This window comes from Trichomycterus rosablanca, chromosome 1, assembly GCF_030014385.1.
Source record: "Trichomycterus rosablanca isolate fTriRos1 chromosome 1, fTriRos1.hap1, whole genome shotgun sequence".
Classification (NCBI taxonomy): domain Eukaryota; kingdom Metazoa; phylum Chordata; class Actinopteri; order Siluriformes; family Trichomycteridae; genus Trichomycterus; species Trichomycterus rosablanca.
Genome location: NC_085988.1, coordinates 7,411,093 through 7,430,015, shown reverse-complemented (window position 1 = coordinate 7,430,015; position 18,923 = coordinate 7,411,093). Strand labels below are relative to the sequence as shown.

General features: G+C 43.2%; 2 protein-coding genes across 2 annotated transcripts in view; both read left to right on the top strand.

Moving 5' to 3' along the window:
- Positions 1 to 18,923, top strand: part of LOC134316967 (NACHT, LRR and PYD domains-containing protein 12-like) — a 175,526-nt gene that overhangs the window by 130,748 nt on the left and 25,855 nt on the right. The window lies entirely within an intron of this gene.
- On the top strand, positions 13,376 to 14,938 carry LOC134317172 (uncharacterized). Its single transcript, XM_062997916.1, has 3 exons — positions 13,376 to 14,458; positions 14,546 to 14,686; positions 14,787 to 14,938. Exons 1-3 carry the CDS (start codon positions 13,399 to 13,401, stop codon positions 14,852 to 14,854), a joined length of 1,269 nt encoding a protein of 422 aa, XP_062853986.1. The 5' UTR covers positions 13,376 to 13,398; the 3' UTR covers positions 14,855 to 14,938.

Sequence of the window (18,923 nt, the reverse complement as noted above, 5' to 3'; positions counted from 1 at the left end):
GAACACCATACCTACTGTGAAGCATGGGGGTGGAAACATCGTGCTTTGGGGCTGTTTTTCTGCAAAGGGGACAGGACGACTGATCCGTGTTAAGGGAAGAATGAACGGGGCCATGTATCGTGAGATTTTAAGCCAAAACCTCCTTCCATCAGTGAGAGCATTGAAGATGGAACGTGGCTGGGTCTTCCAGCATGACAATGATCCCAAACACACCGCTCGGGCAATGAAGGAGTGGCTCCGTAAAAAGCACTTCAAGGTCCTGCAGTGTCCTAGCCAGTCTCCAGACCTCAACCCCGTAGAAAATTTGTGGAGTCCGTGTTGCCCAGCGACAGCCCCAAAACATCACTGCTCTAGAGGAGATCTGCATGGAGGAATGGGCCAAAATAGCAGCTACAGTGTGTGCAAACCTGGTGAAGACTTACAGGAAACGTTTCACCTCTGTCATTGCCAACAAAGGTTCTGTTACAAAGTATTGAGTTGAACTTTTGTTATTGACCAAATACTTATTTTCCACCATAATTTACAAATAAATTCTTTAAAAATCCTACAATGTGATTTCCTGGATTTTTTTTTCTCATTTTGTCTCTCATAGTTGAAGTGTAGCTATGATGAAAATTACAGACCTCTCTCATCTTTCTAAGTAGGAGAACCTGCACAATCAGTGGCTGACTAAATACTTTTTGGCCCCACTGTATACATGACAAATAAAGGCATTTTATTATGGAGGCTGCAGAGTTGTTTGTCCATCCAACAGGTCCTTCAGTCTCTGTACAGGACTTTTGTATCTCTATTAGAGTGACCGTTGGGTTGTGTTACCTCCCTGACCAAGACTCTTTTTGCCCGGGGAAGGTTATTCTATCAATACTGGAGTATGAAGCCTTCATAACTAAATTGTGGGATAATTTTGGAAATGTGAGTGAAAAATTACTCGCTTTCTTAACCGCTTATTCAATCAGGGCCGTAGAGGGGTGCTAAAGTCTATCCCAGCTTTTCAATAGGAGCAAGGCACACAGTAACACCCTGGACGGGGTGCCAGTCCATCACAGGGCAGACACACATACATACACATACACATTCTCCTATACGGCAATTCAGTGTCTCCAATTAACCTGACTGCATGTCTTTGGACTGTGGGAGGAAACCGGAGCTCCCGGAGGAAACCCACGCAGACACGGGGAGAACATGCAAACTCCACAAAGAAAGGACCCGGCCCACCCCGCCTGGGGATCAAACCCGGGGCCTTCTTGCTGTGAGGCGACAGTGCTACTCACTGAGCCACCGTGCTTTTAAACAGATCTGTGTGCACTATTAAAGCCGCTAACTTTGTCTCGCTTGACTTGATGTAAGATGTTGTGATGCAGTAAAGCGTTCGTGCAGTAAGCAAACTTTAAGCAAAACTTCAAAGCCGGAGATTCATCAGCCTAGCAAATCATGTTCCAAGATGTTCCAGTATCACTTTGCATTCTGGTTTCTGTGTGTTCTTTAGCAAGTGTCCTCAGCAACCTGCTGACTGGAACCTTTGAGGACACCTAAACGTTAGCTTGTTGCACATCCTTTTTCAAGACCTGTAGTATTAATACAGCATTTTGCGGCTTTAACAGCCTTTGCTCAGCTGGGAGTTCATGTGGATAATCATTCAAATTACAGCGTGTCACTTTTATTAATACAAATGCATGATATACCAAGGTCAACACACTTTGGGCTTATTTTATCTCCTCAGGCGCTAACACAGGTGGGGAATTTGAGTGAATACAGTGAGCTTGGCATGTTCTCTAATGCCTGTGGAACTCCACGTAGGAATCTGCTGCTCTCAATTTCAATTTGAGTTTTTTTTTTTCTTAGCATACATCAATTCACCTGACTGCACGTCTTTGGACTGTGGGAGGAAACCGGAGCTCCCTGAGGAAACCCATGCAGACACGGGGAGAACATGCAAACTCCACACAGAAAGGACCTGGACCGCCCTGCCTGAGGATCGAACCCAGGACCTTCTTGCTGTGAGGCGCCAGTGCTACCCACCGAGCCACTGTGCCAACTTTTATTTGTATAGCGCTTTTTACAATGAACATTGTCTCAAAGCAACTTTACAGAATCCAGGACCTACAGACCAAAAAACCCTGTTGAGGAAGCAGAGGGCAACGGTGGCAATGAAATATCCCTTAAAAATACAGGAAGAAACCTTGAGAGGAACCAGACGGGGAGACCACAAAATTGAGGTTGGACTCAAATTTGTGTTAAAATGAAGTGTATTAACCAAATTATGGCACCTCTAGTAAGGATGAGTAAAAAGGGGTTATAAATATTCACCTATTGGTGATTTAGCTTCATCTCAGTCTGAAAAAATGAGAAGAATCACTTTAATTACATTCATATTTAATAAAAACCTCATTAAGTAATAATTACGTTAACACAAATACTTGCTCATCAGCGTTTAATGCTTTGTACAACCTCTTTCCTTTAATGAACCATTACTTAGTCTTCTTCTATAACATCTTACAAGGATGGAGAACCCAGAGCATAAAATGTAGGACCATTCCTCTTTATAGAATCTCTCCAGATCACCCAAGGTCCAAGGTCCTCCCGGTGCACTCTTCTCTTTAGCTTAACCCTCAGATTTTCTATATTATTAATAAAAATATCCACTGCATGTGTCTGTAGGGGTTCTAACAAGCTCCTTCAGCACCAGACTCCTCCACCCTGTGTGTAGGAAGGTGCACTACCTCAGGTCCTTCATTCCAGCAGCCATCAGAGCTTACAATAACCAGACCCTATAACCAATGACTACTCGCCGGACTCTATACTCCTAAACACAGTTTCTACTCAGTCACCAACATAAGTGCAATATAAGAGTGCAATAACATATTTGTATAACAATGTGTAATACACATTATGACCACCTTCCTAATATTGTGTTGTTCCCCCTTTTGCTGCCAAAACAGCCCTGACCAGTCGAGGCATGGACTCCACTAGGCCCCTAAAGGTGTGCTGTGGTATCTGGCACCAAGATGTCAGCAGCAGATCCTTTAACTCCTGTAAGTTGTGAGGTGGGGCCTCCATGGATCAGACTTGTTTGTCCAGCACGTCCCACAGATGCTCGATTAGATTGGAGAACTCGTTGTTGTGCTCCTCGAACTGATCCTGAAGCATTTTAGCTTTGTGGCAGGACGCATCATCCTGCTGAAAGAGGCCATAGATATCAGGGAACCGTCTCCATGAAAGGATGTACATGGTCTGCAACAATGGTTAGGTAGGTGCTACGTGTCAAAGTAACATCCACATGGATGGCAGGACCCAAGGTTTTCCAGCAGAACATTGCCCAAAGCATCACACCGCCTCCGCCTCCACCTCCACCCACAGCAGCAACAATTTAAACTAAACATGTTTTGTCAGATTCCCTCAACAGGGTTTAAGTCAGAACTTGACTGAGTGAACCCAGAACCTGCTATTTATCGTGTTAGCTGGTTAGGCCACTGCAGAATTTTAATTTTGTTTCATTTACGTCATTCATTGGTGGATTTGCTCCTGTGCTTTTCATTGTTGTACAACCCAGTTGCACTTGTGCGTCAGATCGTCTCTTGTGTGCTCCCCTCTTTACCCTATCCCTCAGGTTTGCTACGGGGTTTAGTTCTGGGGACGGAATGTTCGTGGCAGACGCTTGATTTTGTGTACAGTAACGTTTTTGTGTTGATCTGGACATGTATTTTGGATCATTGTCCAGCTGAAGGACCCAGTGTCAAGTCATGTTTAGTTTCTTGGTGAAGGTAGGCTACATTGTGGCCTTCATGAAGTACCAGGATGTTTTAAATTAAAGTCTATGTAGTCTAATAAGGTTTTCAGGGTCTTCAAAGGTCCTTTTTACACCAAACCCACCTTGATTGTTACTGAAAGGCTAATTCTCTGATATTTACTTCTGCTTTGTTCCACTTGACTTGTGAAATCGTATTCAAATAAGACACTTTCAAATACTATCTTAGTACCAGCACTGTATATGTGTATGTTATAGGTTTGAAAAATGTCAATCCTTGGCAGGAACCAAACAGCAAACAGGCAGAAGTAAAGGTTTACTATCATCATCTTAAGGTTTTCTGCCCTGCAAATGTGCCACGATGCAAATTGTTTAAACAAATAATCAGAGCAGCGTCTTCATTCTCCTATAAAGCTCAGGGTTTATAAAAAGCTCAATTTGTCTTTTACTTTAGTTTAATTTAGTCACCATGCTGACTGACCATTTAAGTGTTCCAGTGCTCCCAAAAACTGTTTATGGAGATTGATGAGCCAGTTTATATTAGGCATTTTTGTTTTTGAGTTACAGTCTAAATATTTTGGCATTCTATGTCAAACCACTGGGCATCTTTTAGTTTTTTTTTTTTTCTATTGGTTTATTTCTTGTTTTGAGGTTGACAGATTTGGGTGGTTGTAATGTAAATATTAGCTTATCGCCATCATTACTGTAAGGGGATGTTGTTTTAGGAAAAGTGTCTAGTAATGTTTGTATTTTAGTGCTGATAATTGCCTTTTGGAGCCATCTGTACACGTTCTTAATGCTGTACAGCTTACTGGGTGGACTTGTGTAGTCCTGTTGATTTAACTCTGTAATTTGACTGTAATCAGATATGGGTGTGAGTGGTTTTGCCGTGAATGCACTGATGGAGAAGAGATCCAGATCTGTAAGCAAAACGTGTACCTGCCCAATGTTTACCCTCTTAATGAGCTGGGTATTCAATATGATTTTTTTTGTTTATTTTTAAAAACCTAATACAGTTGATTTTATTATTGTTGTTTTTATTTATTTATTTTATTTTATTTAATCAATTTTTGCCAAAGTTTAATATTTTAAACTAAGTTTTTATTACTTCGTGCGCCGGCTGGATCTGGTGACTAACACCGCCGCTGTTGGATCTGCGCACCGGCTGGATCTGGTGACTAACACCGCCGCTGTTGGATCTGCGCACCGGCTGGATCTGGTGACTAACACCGCCGCTGTTGGATCTGCGCACCGGCTGGATCTGGTGACACTGCCGCTGTTGGATCTGCGCACCGGCTGGATCTGGTGACACTGCCGCTGTTGGATCTGCGCACCGGCTGGATCTGGTGACTAACACCGCCGCTGTTGGATCTGCGCACCGGCTGGATCTGGTGACACTGCCGCTGTTGGATCTGCGCACCGGCTGGATCTGGTGACTAACACCGCCGCTGTTGGATCTGCGCACCGGCTGGATCTGGTGACACCGCCGCTGTTGGATCTGCGCACCGGCTGGATCTGGTGACACCGCCGCTGTTGGATCTGCGCACCGGCTGTATATTTTTCCTGTATTGGGTAAGCAAATCTGCTGCGCTAATTGCGTGTCTGTTAGTTCAATTATTTTAACTAGTCTGTGTGGCCTGTGACATGATGGCGCCGGTGTGTGTGGCTGGCCGTCTGTTACTCTCGCTTTGGTTAGCGTTGTTAATGTTGCTAAGCTTTGGCATCTCACATATTAAGTCTCTACTGGTGTATGATCGCCAATCTCTCCTGGATCTTAGACATAATGTCAGCTATCTAAATGTGTTTAATTATGATAGACAAAACACTCTGCCCCCGCTCCTATCGGATATTCCGACTCACCTGTACCGGGCCTCGGCTCTAATCCCCCGGCGGAAGCGCCGTCGCCGCCGCGGTAAACGTGCCGGTCGGTTAGTGAAGCTGAAAGTCTATCTGGCAAATTCTCCGTCCATTTCCCGGACAGGACATGAATTACCCCCTCCATTTAGTGTGTCCCGGCGCTTTCTGGAGCCCATCGACATCTCCCTGGTACCTGTCACCGACTTGGATGAAGGTTTCGGGCCCCGCCGCCCCTGCTCTCCTCGGCTCCGCCAGCGTGGGGTGAATCCAGGTAATTTGAGGACGTTGCTCCGGGCTTCCAGATTCGCTAAACCACAGGCCCCAGTTCCCGCCAGGATCGGTTTGGTGAATGCCAGATCACTGGCAAATAAAACTTTTATCCTAAAGGATTTCTTCTGTTTCCGAAGCCTGGATTTTCTCTGTGTGACTGAGACTTGGATTGGTGCCGGTGAGTACAGCGCTCTTGTTGAACTTTTACCGGCTGGCTGTAATTATTTTAATTCACCGCGGACGTCAGGCCGGGGAGGAGGAACGGCGGCTGTGTTTAAAAATGACTTTAAATGTAAACAGCACGCTGTATCATCTTCTTTCTCCAGTTTTGAAGTCACCTTATTTGAGGTGGGTCGCGCTGACCTGGTGCTGTGCGCTGTCATCTACCGACCCCCTAAATACAATAAGGACTTTGTGAATGACTTTTCTGATTTCCTGGCTGGACTTATGCCAAATTATGATCGCATCCTTATTGTCTGGGATTTTAACATTCATGTATGTTGTCCTGATAAACCGCTGGTGAGGGAATTTTTAAACATCATTGACTCTTTTAATTTAGTGCAGTATGTGTCCGGTCCCACACATGAACATGGTCATACCTTAGACCTTGTTCTTTCTCATGGTTTGTCTGTGTCAAATTTAGAGATCTGTGACAGTGGGTTTTCTGATCACATGCCTGTTTTATTCGATGTTGTTTTATCCTGTGCTGCAGTTAAATCTTGCGTTCCTGCTCGGCTTTGTCGGAGTGTTAACCCCCTCACTGCTGGTCAATTCTCTGCTGCTTTCGATCAGCTTTGTCCCCCTCCTGACTCAGCCTCTGTTGATACGGGGGAGCTCAGCTCCTGGTTTGATGTCTCTTGCCGAACCATACTGGACTCAGTGGCCCCATTAAGAACCATACAGCCGAAAGTTAAACCCGAGCCCTGGCTTAATGACAGAACTCGTGCAGCAAAGCGGGAGTGTCGCAAAGCTGAGCGCAAATGGAAGAAGGACAAGCTGCAGGTTTCATTTCAAATCTTAAAAGATTGCTGGCGTTCTTACCAGAACACTATCAAAGAAGCCAAAAGAAAATATTTGTCAAATATTATCATGGCAAATTGTCATAATCCACGGGTGTTATTTAAAACCATTGACTCTGTTCTTAAGGCCCCTCAGCCCATCTGTTCAGAAGCATCCCCTGAAATGTGTGATAACTTTCTGCACTTTTTTATTGACAAGATTGTCGCAGCACGAGCTCCTACCACAGCTCCTGCCTTCGACCCCTCTGACTCTGTCCCTTGCCTGACTGTGTTTGATAGTTTTGAGCCGGTGACTCTGTCGCACTTGGAGGATGTGGTAGGCCATTTAAAGCCTTCTGGTTCTCCCTGTGACGATATGCCTCCTCACTTTTTAAAAGAGATTTTTCATAGTATAGGGCAACAGGTTCTGGCAGTCTATCCTCTGGTGTTGTTCCTGTGAGTTTTAAACATGCTGTAGTGCAACCCCTGCTTAAGAAACCTGGCCTTGACCACACGGTATTGGCTAATTATAGGCCTATTCCCAAGCTGCCCTTTATTTCAAAGATCTTGGAGAAAGTTGTTTATGCTGAGCTGAAAGTTTTTCTGGATGAGCATAATATCCTGGAGGTCTTTCAGTCTGGTTTTAAAACCCTGCATAGCACAGAGTCAGCGTTGCTTAGGGTTTTCAATGACATCCTCCTGGCCAATGATTCTGGTGACCATGTGATCCTTGTCCTGTTGGATCTAACCGCGGCTTTTGACACGGTAGATCATAACATTTTAGTCTCCCGGTTGCAGCACCTAGTGGGCATTTGTGGTAGTGCTTTGGAATGGTTTAGGTCCTATCTGACGGACAGAACTTTGTGTGTGAGTTTTGCTGGTTCAGACTCCTCCCCAGCTCCCCTGCCGTATGGGGTTCCACAGGGCTCAATTTTAGGACCCCTCCTCTTCTCACTTTATCTGCTTCCACTGGGCTCCATTTTGAGAAAGCATGGCATCTCATTTCATTGCTACGCTGATGACAGTCAGATATATGTCCCGCTGAAGAAGAAAGATGCTTTCTCTATTAAGCCACTTCTGTTATGTCTTAATGACATTAAAGCCTGGATGGCCTTAAATTTTCTGAATTTCAATGAAAAGAAAACAGAAGTGATGGTGTTTGGTCCCAGTGGTTCCTGTGAAGCCCCTCCTGTTGATTTGGGCCCTTTGACACAGTATGTGAAGCATACAATCTCTAACTTGGGTTTTAAGATGGACAGTGATTTTAAATTGGACCGTCAAATTGGTGCAGTAGTCAAATCCAGCTTTTTCCATTTGAGGCAGCTGGCAAAGGTGAAGTCAATCCTTTCACATGAGCACTTTCAAACAGTGATCCATGCCTTCATCACATCTCGGCTGGACTACTGTAATGCACTTTATTTTGGAGTCAGCCAGTCCTCCCTCAAACGTCTCGTTAGTGCAAAATGCTGCGGCCCGACTTTTAATGGGATCACGTAAGAGAGAGCATATAACCCCCATTCTGGCCTCCCTCCATTGGCTGCCCGTGCATTTCAGAGTACATTTTAAGATTCTGTTGTTTGTTTTTAAATCTTTAAATGGACTTGCCCCGCCTTACCTCGCTGAACTGCTCCATCCCCACACTTCTGCTCGGTGCCTCAGGTCAGCTGATCAGCTGCTCCTGGAGGTACCAAGGTCAAAGCGTAAGCTCAGAGGGGATAGAGCTTTTTCAATCGCTGCCCCTAAATTATGGAACAACCTACCACTCCATATTAGACAGGCCTCTTCACTGGCTATTTTTAAAACTAGTCTTAAAACCCATTTTTATTCCTTGGCTTTCAATCCAGCATGAGACTTCTCATTGTTTCTAGTGTTTGTTTTATGTTTTATAATTATCTATGTACAGCACTTTGTCACAGCTGTTGTTGTTTTTAAAGTGCTCTATAAATAAAGTTGACTTGACTTGACTTGACTTAACCTACCTGCTGTACAGACCCAGGCTTTGACAGAGCTGTACCAGGGTACAGGTTGTTGTGGTGAGGAAGGTTTGTAGTGTAAAGGGGGGGGGGGGGGGGGGGGCAAGTGAACATTTTATCCTCAAAGTTGATGTTAGAAGCAGGAAAAATAAGTGAGTGTGAGGATTTGAGTGATTTTGATGTGATGACTAGACGACTGGGTCAGAGCATCTCCAAAACTGCAGCAGTCAGTATCTATCCAAAGTGGTCCAAGGAAGGAACAGTAGTAAACCGGCAACAGGGTCATGGGCGGCCAAGGCTCATTGTACGTGTTGAGCGAAGTCTGGCCTGTGTGGTCCGATCCAACAGACGAGCTACTGTAGCTCAAACTTCTGAAGAAGTTCATGCTGGTTCTGATAGAAAGGTTAACTTACACTGCCATAATAAAAACCATAAATCTTTTAGCCAACGTAATGCTACAGCAGTACGCTCAAATGCACAAAAGTAAGAGTAAATTTCAGTTTCCCAAAACTGAGGGACCAATCGAATGTATTTACTCACATCAAACTCAGCCAGAGTAGCAGTAGAAGTACAAACATGGCTGACAGGGGATTCCAACTGTAGTGAACAACAAGCGACAAGCCTGTTCATCACGATGCGTTTGTGCACTCTCAAACTTTGAGCCTCCCTCTTCTGCCGTTCTTCCAATCTCAAGGTCCAGCTTCTTGAGCCGAATCAGCGGCCAAGAGTCACCTTAACAGGATCGCGGCATCGCGTTAACAGGATCCATGTCTAGCAAAGAATCTATTGTTCCGGCTCCGGTATCCTCCACGTTATCAGCAACACCTGAATCTGATTTAGAACATGACAACACACCACGCTCCATCCACTGGCTGCTCAAAAGGAGTTGGATATCATGTGTATATCCAGTTTTTGGAATAAAAATACTGTAATAATCAGCCAACGCATACAGATCAGCCTTTGTGCATTTTTGAGGAGCGTCTAGAGAAGGATAAAGAACAAATGAAGTTAAATCAAACAACACACACAAAAGTTGGCAACCCAACCACAAAAAAATACTAAAAAACCCCAAAACCGACAACAGAAAGGAGTCCAGAGGCAGCCCCTCCAAAGAACAGAGCAATCACCACCCCACTAGGCCCATCCTGCTCAAAAAGGAGACAAACCCTCTAATACAAAACAAACCAAATGGACTGGACAAGCCCCCATTTATGTTATGACCTCATTAAATTAAGGGGTGTGATAAATGAAGTCGTACATAAAATGCCTGTACCAAACCTCAACAACCAGACCAAACTCAATATAAGATGGCGAATCAAATATTTCATTAGCATAATGAAGTAAAAGAATTATAACACAATAAAGAATAGGGTTGTAAAAGTAGTGCTGAGGTGGTAGTGGTGGTTAGCATTGTCAAGTCAAGTCAAGTCAACTTTATTTATATAGCGCTTTTTACAATAGACATTGTCTCAAAGAAACTTTACAAAATCCAGGACCAACAGATACAAAAACCCCTGTTGAGCAAGCCGAGGGCGACTGTGGCAAGGAAAAACTCCCTGAAAATTACAGGAAGAAACCTTGAGAGGAACCAGATTCAGCAGGGCCCATCCTTCTTGGGTGGCCTGGAGGATACTTTAAATAAATACACGATTTACACAGAGCATACAAACACAGAATTAAATGAACTAAAAGTTATAACTGGTAATAAATAGATAAATAAATAATAGTTGTTATTCGCTCTAGTCTTCAATAAAGTCTGTAGTGATTTCTTGTCATTCTTGGTGCAATTACTCCAGACCCGTCACATCCGGCAGGAGCAGAATAGTTGTCCCGGCAGTCTCGACTTTAATCCTTAACCTCGGCGGGTAAACAGGTTTCCATCAGAATGCCTTTGGAGTAAAACAACAGAGAATGTAGTTAATAATGTACAATGCTAGTTGAGTAAAACAGTTTCACAGCGAGTTTTAGACTCCGGCAGCCCTAATTATTACAGCATAACTAAAAGGGAGAGCAAGCAGGTAACGAGGTCATGAAGGCTTTCACAAGACATCAGCGCCCACCTCCCCACCGTCATCAAACCTGAGTGATTGGATAAGAGAGGCAGAACGACAGCAACCCAACATCCCTGATCACCACAAGTTTCTATGACCAAGAACCCCCAGGCTCTGCGCCTTTGTCTATATTAATCAAAAGCCTGAGAAAATAAATATGTTTTCAGTCTAGACTTAAACATTGAGACTGTGTCCGAATCCCGAACAGAGGCAGGAAGATTATTCCAAAGTTGTGGAGCTTTGTAAGAAAATGCTCTTCCACCAGCTGTGGTCTTTTTAATTTTAGGAACTATAAGTAACCCTGCATCTTGTGAACGAAGTGGACGCGCTGGGTTGTAGTGATTAATAAGTTCACTCAGATACTGTGGTACAGACCATGTAGCGCTTTATACAGTCCCTGACAGAAGTTCTGTCGCTTATCCATGTTGTGGAAACAAAAGCTTATAACCTGACTTTAAATTCATCCATTGGTTTTAGAAATGACTCATATGAAAGCTGAAACCCTTCCAAATGAGGTTTAATTTACGAAAATAAATTTGCTTCACTGCAGAAATATTGATCATTTAATGAACACAGAAAGGTCAGATCTTGGCAAGACAAAAGTTTTGTCGCCTTGTCATATAATGCACCCAATCCTAGTTTACAGCCTCACCTGTGCTCACTAATTGATCGGTTAATTAGTGGGTGTGTATAAAAACAACCCCAGCACCCCAAACCTTCACTTGAACTGCAACTTCACCTCTGGCAACATGCCAAAAATCCACCCTGCGACCAAAGCCTTGATTATCAAGAGGCTGAAGACCAGATCCACTGCAGAGGTGGCTGGCACCTTTAATGTGTCTCAGCGTCAAGTACAAATAATTAAAAAAAGATTTGAAGAGACTGGAGATGTTTTTGACAAGCCCAGGTCCGGCAGACCCCGCAAGACAACTGCTAAGGAGGAACGTTTGTTGGTTAGAAAATCCAAAGCCAGCCCCTCTTCCACTGCAGCAGAGCTCCACCAGGCCTGGTCACCTCAAGTCTCTGTGTCAACTAGAACAGTTTGTAGGATTCTGTCTCGAAATGGCCTCCATGGTCGAATCAGTGCCCAGAAGCCAGCACTAAACAAAAGGCAATTAAAAAACCGTGTGGCATTTGCCAAGGCCCACAGCCTGCTAAACGGATGGACGCTGGAAAAGTGGCAGAAGGTGGATTTCTCAGATGAATCTTCAGTTGAATTACACCACAGCCGGAAGTCATGGAAGTCACACAAAATATTAAATATGGCTCTAATAGCACCACAACTTCATTCACCAATGTTATGAAACATATCTTTGTATTTGAAGTAAATTATTTGTTTGATTTTCACATTACTTTCTGTGGGCAACAAAACTTTTGTCTTGCCAAAATCTGACCTTTCTGTGTTCATTAAATGATCAATATTTCTGCAGTGAAGCAAATTTATTTTCGTAAATTAAACCTCATTTGGGAGGGTTTCAGCTTTCATATGAGTCATTTCTAAAACCAATGGATGAATTTAAAGTCAGGTTATAAGCTTTTGTTTCCACAACATGGATAAGCGACAGAACTTCTGTCAGGGACTGTACTTAAGTATATTCATACAAATGCATATGTATGCTAATGTATATATAGTTATGGCTATATTGGCCCAATCCAATGTGCAATACTTGTCACTCATCACTTTACATTTAATATTTAACCTATATTTAATCTAGACTGTGTACTGTATACTTGGAACTGCACCTTCCTGCACCTTTAATTCCATTTGGTTATGTTATTTTGTCAATCCATTCTCATCATTAATAACTGCTCTGTAGCTATGCGATATATGTAAAACTTGAATTAGAATTATATTGTTGTAATTTGTTTTCTTTATAGTGTGTATTTGATTTGATTTAATGTACAATGCTACTGGGACTCTAATTTCCTTTGGGATCAATAAAGTATCTATCTATCTATCTATCTATCTATCTATCTATCTATCTATCTATCTATCTATCTATCTATCTATCTATCTATCTAATATACCCCCCCCCCCCCCAACAGGTGCTGTGATGAAGAGATAATCAGTGTTATTCACTTCAGCTGTCAGTGGTCATAATACTATTCCTAGTCGGTGTGTGTGTGTGTTAATACGTATATGGTATTATAATTGATTGCCTTTATTTGTCATGTATACATGTACAGGTGTGCAGTATTCCAGCTGTTACGCCCCTGGAGCAAACAGGGTTAAAGGTCTTGCTAAAAGGCAGAACTGGGATTCGAACCCTCAACCTTTGGGTTATAGCCCGAAGCTCCTCTCACTAGGCCACCACTGTCCCACTCTACACTAGAGGTTAATGATGCTGAGAGCAGCAGTGATGATGATCAGCACCACTCTCAGCTACATGCACACATTGTGACATCATCATGATGACATCACCACACTCCACACCTCTGGTATAAGTTGCTGCGTTTCATGTGTTTGTGCTCATTTGATCTGAGACGCCGAGACAGTAAGCAGCATGAACATGTTCTCCTGTTGGACTCTTCCATCTGACCAAGACGAGCCGCACAGGCGGGTAAACCAACCGGAGAAGAAGGTAAAGAAGAGAAAATGGTGGCAGAGACGCCAGAAGGTAGAGATGCAGGACGTGGAGGGTGAGAAGGGAAACGGGGTAAAGGGTGAAGAGATGGAGCAAGGAGTGGAGCAGAAGGTTTTAGAGGACCAGGCAGACCAAATACCAAAGATGGAGAAGCAGGTAAAGAAAAGAAAATGGTGGCAGAGACGCCAGAAGGTAGAGATGCAGGTGGCCCCACGGGAGCTGGTGGAAGAACCACAGCAGGTCGTCCTAAAGGACCAGAGGAGGAAACCAGTAAACAAGGTGGTTCTGGTTTTTGAGATTGAGATGAAGAAGTTAGAGCAGGTGGACCCAGTGGAGCAGGTGGACCCAGTGGAGCAGGTGGACCCAGTGGAAAAACCAGACCAGGTCATGAAGAAGGTAGAGAGGCAGGTGGCCCCGCTGAACCTGGTTAAAGAACCAGAGCAGGTCATCCTAGAGGACCAGTGGATGGGACATGTAAAAAATAAGATTAGTTTCATAGAGAATGAGATGAAGAAGGCAGAGAGGCAGATGGTACAGCTGAACCTGGTGGAAGAACCAGAGCTGGTCATCCTGAAGGAGCAGGGGAAGGGACATGTAAAAAATAGGGTTCATTTCATAGAGAGTGAGATAAAGAAGGTGGAGAGGCAGGTGGACCCAGTGGACACAGTGAAAAAACCAAAGCAGGTAGGAAAGAACCAGATGGAGATTCAGGTGCTTCAGACGGACCAGATGACGAAGGTGGAAGAACGGGTGGATCAGGTAGGTTTGAAGAATGAGGTTAATAAACCTGAGGAGCAGGTGGGTCTACAGGACCAGAGGGAAAGTCTGGAAAGGCGGGTGGTTCTAGTGAACCTGGTGAAGGAACCAGAGAGGGATGAAGCACCTGAGCACCAGTGGACAGAACTGGAGGAGCCAGCAGCTTTGGAGCACCAAATATGGACACTGAAGGAGCAGAACCTGGAGAGAGGATGCACTGAAGGTACGTTTAAGGGATTTTATAGATAGATGGTGGTGATCTGATGAAGGTGAATGTTACAAACTGAATCAGGTTGCATTTCTCCATCAGATCCACTGAAGAACATCTCAGAGGTGTCTTCAAACAAACCGGACCACGAGCAGCTGCAGGACGACGTTCTTGTTCCCCCCATCGTTGAAGCCCAACCTGGAGAGTCCGGGGCTCTGATGGAGAGCGCGTGTGAAGATGAAGGTCTGGTTTAGATTCAGAAATACACGTTATACACGCTAGGTGGAGTAACGCTGGAGTTTCCTCTAACACGTGTGCATGTCGGCTCTGTGTTGCTGTGTAGGTGTCCCGATGCCGAAGTCGAGGAGAACCAGCCTGAGAACAAAACGGTTCCAGTTCTTCAACGTCTGAAGCTGAGGTGGTGACGATCCGGAGATCATCCAATCACACGCCGACTTTTCCAACATCAAAATAACAATAAAGTGCCTTCATGAACATGTTGGTTGGTTGGTTTGATTTTGTGTACGTTGGGTTTTGAGGGTGGACTGATGAAGATCCAATCGCTCTGATACCCCTTTTCCACAGACGCGGAACGGTTCCGGTTCTGGTTCCAGATAAAAGAGGTTCCAGACAGCGAACTAGCATCTAATCTGGCACCACAGAATACTGGGTTTTTCAGCCCGAACCGTGACGTCATCTGTGGGCGTGTCAAGTGTAGAGGTTTGGGTGCTGTGCTGGTGTCTCAGATGCAGTGTTGCCAATTAATCGACTTTGTCGCTGTATTTAGCGACTTTTTAGACCCCTCTAGCGACTTTTTTCAGCGGGTCCTGCTGTGAGCCCCTCTGCCGTTCCAAAGCACTCACGGGCGGTCAGTATCACAGTCAGTGTTGCCAGATTTTGCGATTTTGTTGGAAATTGGCAGGAAAAAAAACACTTTGGCAGGTTTGTAATCATTCTGGCAGCTTAAAATGTAAATAAAAAAAGCTATTGCTTTCTAAAGCAGGTGGAATATAAACAGGTCTACCTTCTCCCACCACATCCAACCCGTTGTCAAAAGTTTAATTGACAGGTTATTCTTTCCTGTCCTAGACACTGTTGCCACACCCATCAATACAGTGATTCAAATGTTAGACAAGTGATTTGAGTTAAATATGAAGGGAAGCAGGTCTCGCACATATAACCTCTCATATGTACGAGAGGTTCAACTTTCATTGCTTGCAAGTTTATTTTTATTTACTTGCAAAGGTTTGTGTGTCCTATCATAAACTGTAACGATATGTGGGCGACGATGGGCAAGGAAGGGGCGGACACACACGCAGAGATGTAAATGAACCAACATATATTTAAAAATAACAAAGACAGGTAGAACAAGATAAGACAGATACACAAAACCAAACACTCGACCTATGCTAAGCTAAATGCTAACAGAACAGGAACCTAACCCCTAAGCTAAGCTAATAACGTGAGACAAGACAGAACTAAACAAAACTAAACAGAGCTAAACCAACTAAACAGCAGAGGTGGAAAGAGTAAAGTAAAATAGTAAAAGTACTATTACTTGGATGAATTCTTACTTAAGTACGAGTAAAGTTACTAGACTAAAAATCAACTTAAGTAAAAAGTAACTCATTTAAAATGTACTCAGAGTAAACGTTACTTCGTTACTTTTTTTTAACAGCACGGGGGGGGGGGGGGTGTCTCATGTGTAATGCAAACAAGACAAGTGGATATACATCTCACAATAAATGTTTTTAATTAAAATATAATAATAAAAAACAAAAACATATTGACAACTAGATTACTGCTCCTTTATTTGTGTCCATCTTTAGAGCACTACTCTCTGAAATTCTTGTTAAATTTGAGCAGTAGTCCATTTTCAAAGTTAGTCGAGTTTATCCTTGTTGGCTTTTCAGTAAACAGCGGTCCAGCACAGTTCTCAATAAGTTTGATGTGTCACATGACCCTCTTCCCATTGAAAAAACTAAAATTGGATCCAAAATGGCCGACTTCAAAATGGCCGCCATGGTCACCACTCATCTTGAAAAGTTTCCCCCTCCCATATACTAATGTGCCACAAACAGGAAGTTAATATCACCAACCATTCCCATTTTATTTAGGTGTATCCATATAAATGGCCCACCCTGTACATTAAGTTAGATGTGATTAAAGTGGCCAAAAGTATGTGGACACCTGACCATGTGCTTGTTGGACATCCCAGTCCAAATCCTTGTTCTTTAAAAACCCTCCCCCTAGTTTGCAGTTCTAACAGTCTTCACTCATCTGGAAAGTTTTGCACAAGACGTCAGGTTCTGATGCTGGACATAAAAACCTGCCTCATAATTGATGTTTCAATTCAGTCCAAAGGTGTTCAATAGGGTTTAGATCTGGACACTAGAGTTCCTTGTCATATCATGTCTTTATGGATCTTGTATTGTGCACAGGGACATAGTCATGCTCAAACAGGTCGGGTCCTTCCCTAAACTGTTGCCATAAAGCTATAAGCATATAACTTATATAACTGGATTTATACACCTGTTTACAATAAGTGTGGCTGAAACACATGAACCTAATAATTAGGAGGGGTGTCCACATACTTTTGGTCATATAGTGTTCGGTCTGATCAATTCAAGTATCAGTTCATACAAACAATAAAATGTGCTGAGAACGATTCATCACTTAGATCAATTCTCCTGATTGGTCGTTTCATGATTGAATCGATTCCTTTCTACCCCATAAATCACTGAACACGTAACACTGTGCAGAATTACAGATGAGCTACAGTCAGTAACAGTATACCTACAATGTGATCATATGGTAGATTCACCTAATAGTGGATATGAGGAGGAGGAGGAGGATCTTCATCTACACTCTCTGTACTCTGAAAATAAAAGCTGATCATCATTTGATGTGATTTTAAACATAACCAGTTCTCACCAATATAAAATGATAGCTGATGATCAGATGATCATGAGGATTCTACAGAATATTTCAGATGAAATACTGACTGGTTCCAGTTTCTGCTGTTGATGGTTAAAATGGTCTGTTTGTTCCACAGACCAGCATCTCAGTTCCAGCTCAGTTCAGCTAAACCTTGTAACTCTTTCTGATCATTTATTACAACTTTTATATAAAACTATCATCTGTCTTTATTTAGATCATATGGAGTATTTTAAATTATGTGGACACCCCTCCTAAATACTGAGTACATGAGTGCAGGCCACAATTACTATAGTAAATAAAGGGAGAATAAGAGACAGTACAGGAGATACTTCCATATGTAGCAGCTGATTGTTCTTTCACCATAAGGTGGCAGTATTGCATCTCTGAGTGACACATTCACACTGTTCCACTCCAGTGATTACACACACACACACACACACACACTACATGCTTCAGTGCTCTGTTAGTGTTTAAAGCTCTGTGAGTTTAACACTTCATGACTGAGAGCTGCTGACCAGCATCTTCACCCACATCAACCATGACCTTCATCTCCATCTTCATCTGCACACTGGCTCTCTGCACTCAAGGTAACACAATGCTTTATGTTCTACTGGTGAGGAGGCTCTGCCATGTGGAGAAGATCCACTAGATGAACTTTAAACTCCACATGGTTCTTCATGTAGTGAACGTCTTTATTCTTCTTATTGTTTTCAGGATCCAGAGGTCAGGTGACTGTGACTCAGAGTCCTGCAGTAAAACATGTTGATCCAGGAGCTTCAGTCACCATCAGCTGTAAAACCAGCCATAATGTTATTCGTGGTAATGCTTTACACTGGTATCAGCAGAAACATGGAGAAGCTCCTAAACTCCTGATCTATGGTGCTAACAGCAGAGCATCAGGTATTCCAGATCGTTTCAGTGGCAGTGGATCTGGATCTGACTTCACTCTGACCATCAGTAGAATTGAGACTGGAGATGCAGGAGATTATTACTGTCAGAGTTTTCACTATCCTGGTAGTACCCGCATCTTCACACAGTGTTATATGGTGGTACAAAAACCTGGGTGAGTGGAAGTGTACAGTAACTGCACTGCTGCAGCTGGGACCGACTGCAGGTGCTGAGGGGGAGGATGTGATACAGTACAATCAGTTTAGATATATAAGCTCCATCTCTCAGTACTGTTCTCCATCTCTCAGTACTGGTCTCTAATGTCCATATGTTTAAATATGTTCAAAAAGACAAAGACTTTCATAGGGTGTCCTGACTTTTTCACATGACTGTATATATACAGTATATATATATACAGTGGGGCCAAAAAGTAATTAGTCAGCCACTGATTGTGCAGGTTCTCCTACTTAGAAAGATGAGAGAGGTCTGTATTTTTCATCAAGGTTACACTTCAACTATGAGAGACAAAATGAGAAAAAAAAATCCAGGAAATCACATTGTAGGAATTTTCAAGAATTTATTTGTAAATTATGGTGGAAAATAAGTATTTGGTCAAAAACAAAAGTTCAACTCAATACTTTGTAACATAACC

Coding starts and splice junctions, on each gene's coding strand:
- LOC134317172 (XM_062997916.1), top strand. CDS start 13,399: ATGAACATGTTCTCCTGTTGGACTCTTCCATCTGACCAAGACGAGCCG. Junction 14,459..14,545: donor GGAGAGAGGATGCACTGAAG/GTACGTTTAAGG, acceptor TTTCTCCATCAG/ATCCACTGAAGAACATCTCA. Junction 14,687..14,786: donor GAGCGCGTGTGAAGATGAAG/GTCTGGTTTAGA, acceptor GTTGCTGTGTAG/GTGTCCCGATGCCGAAGTCG.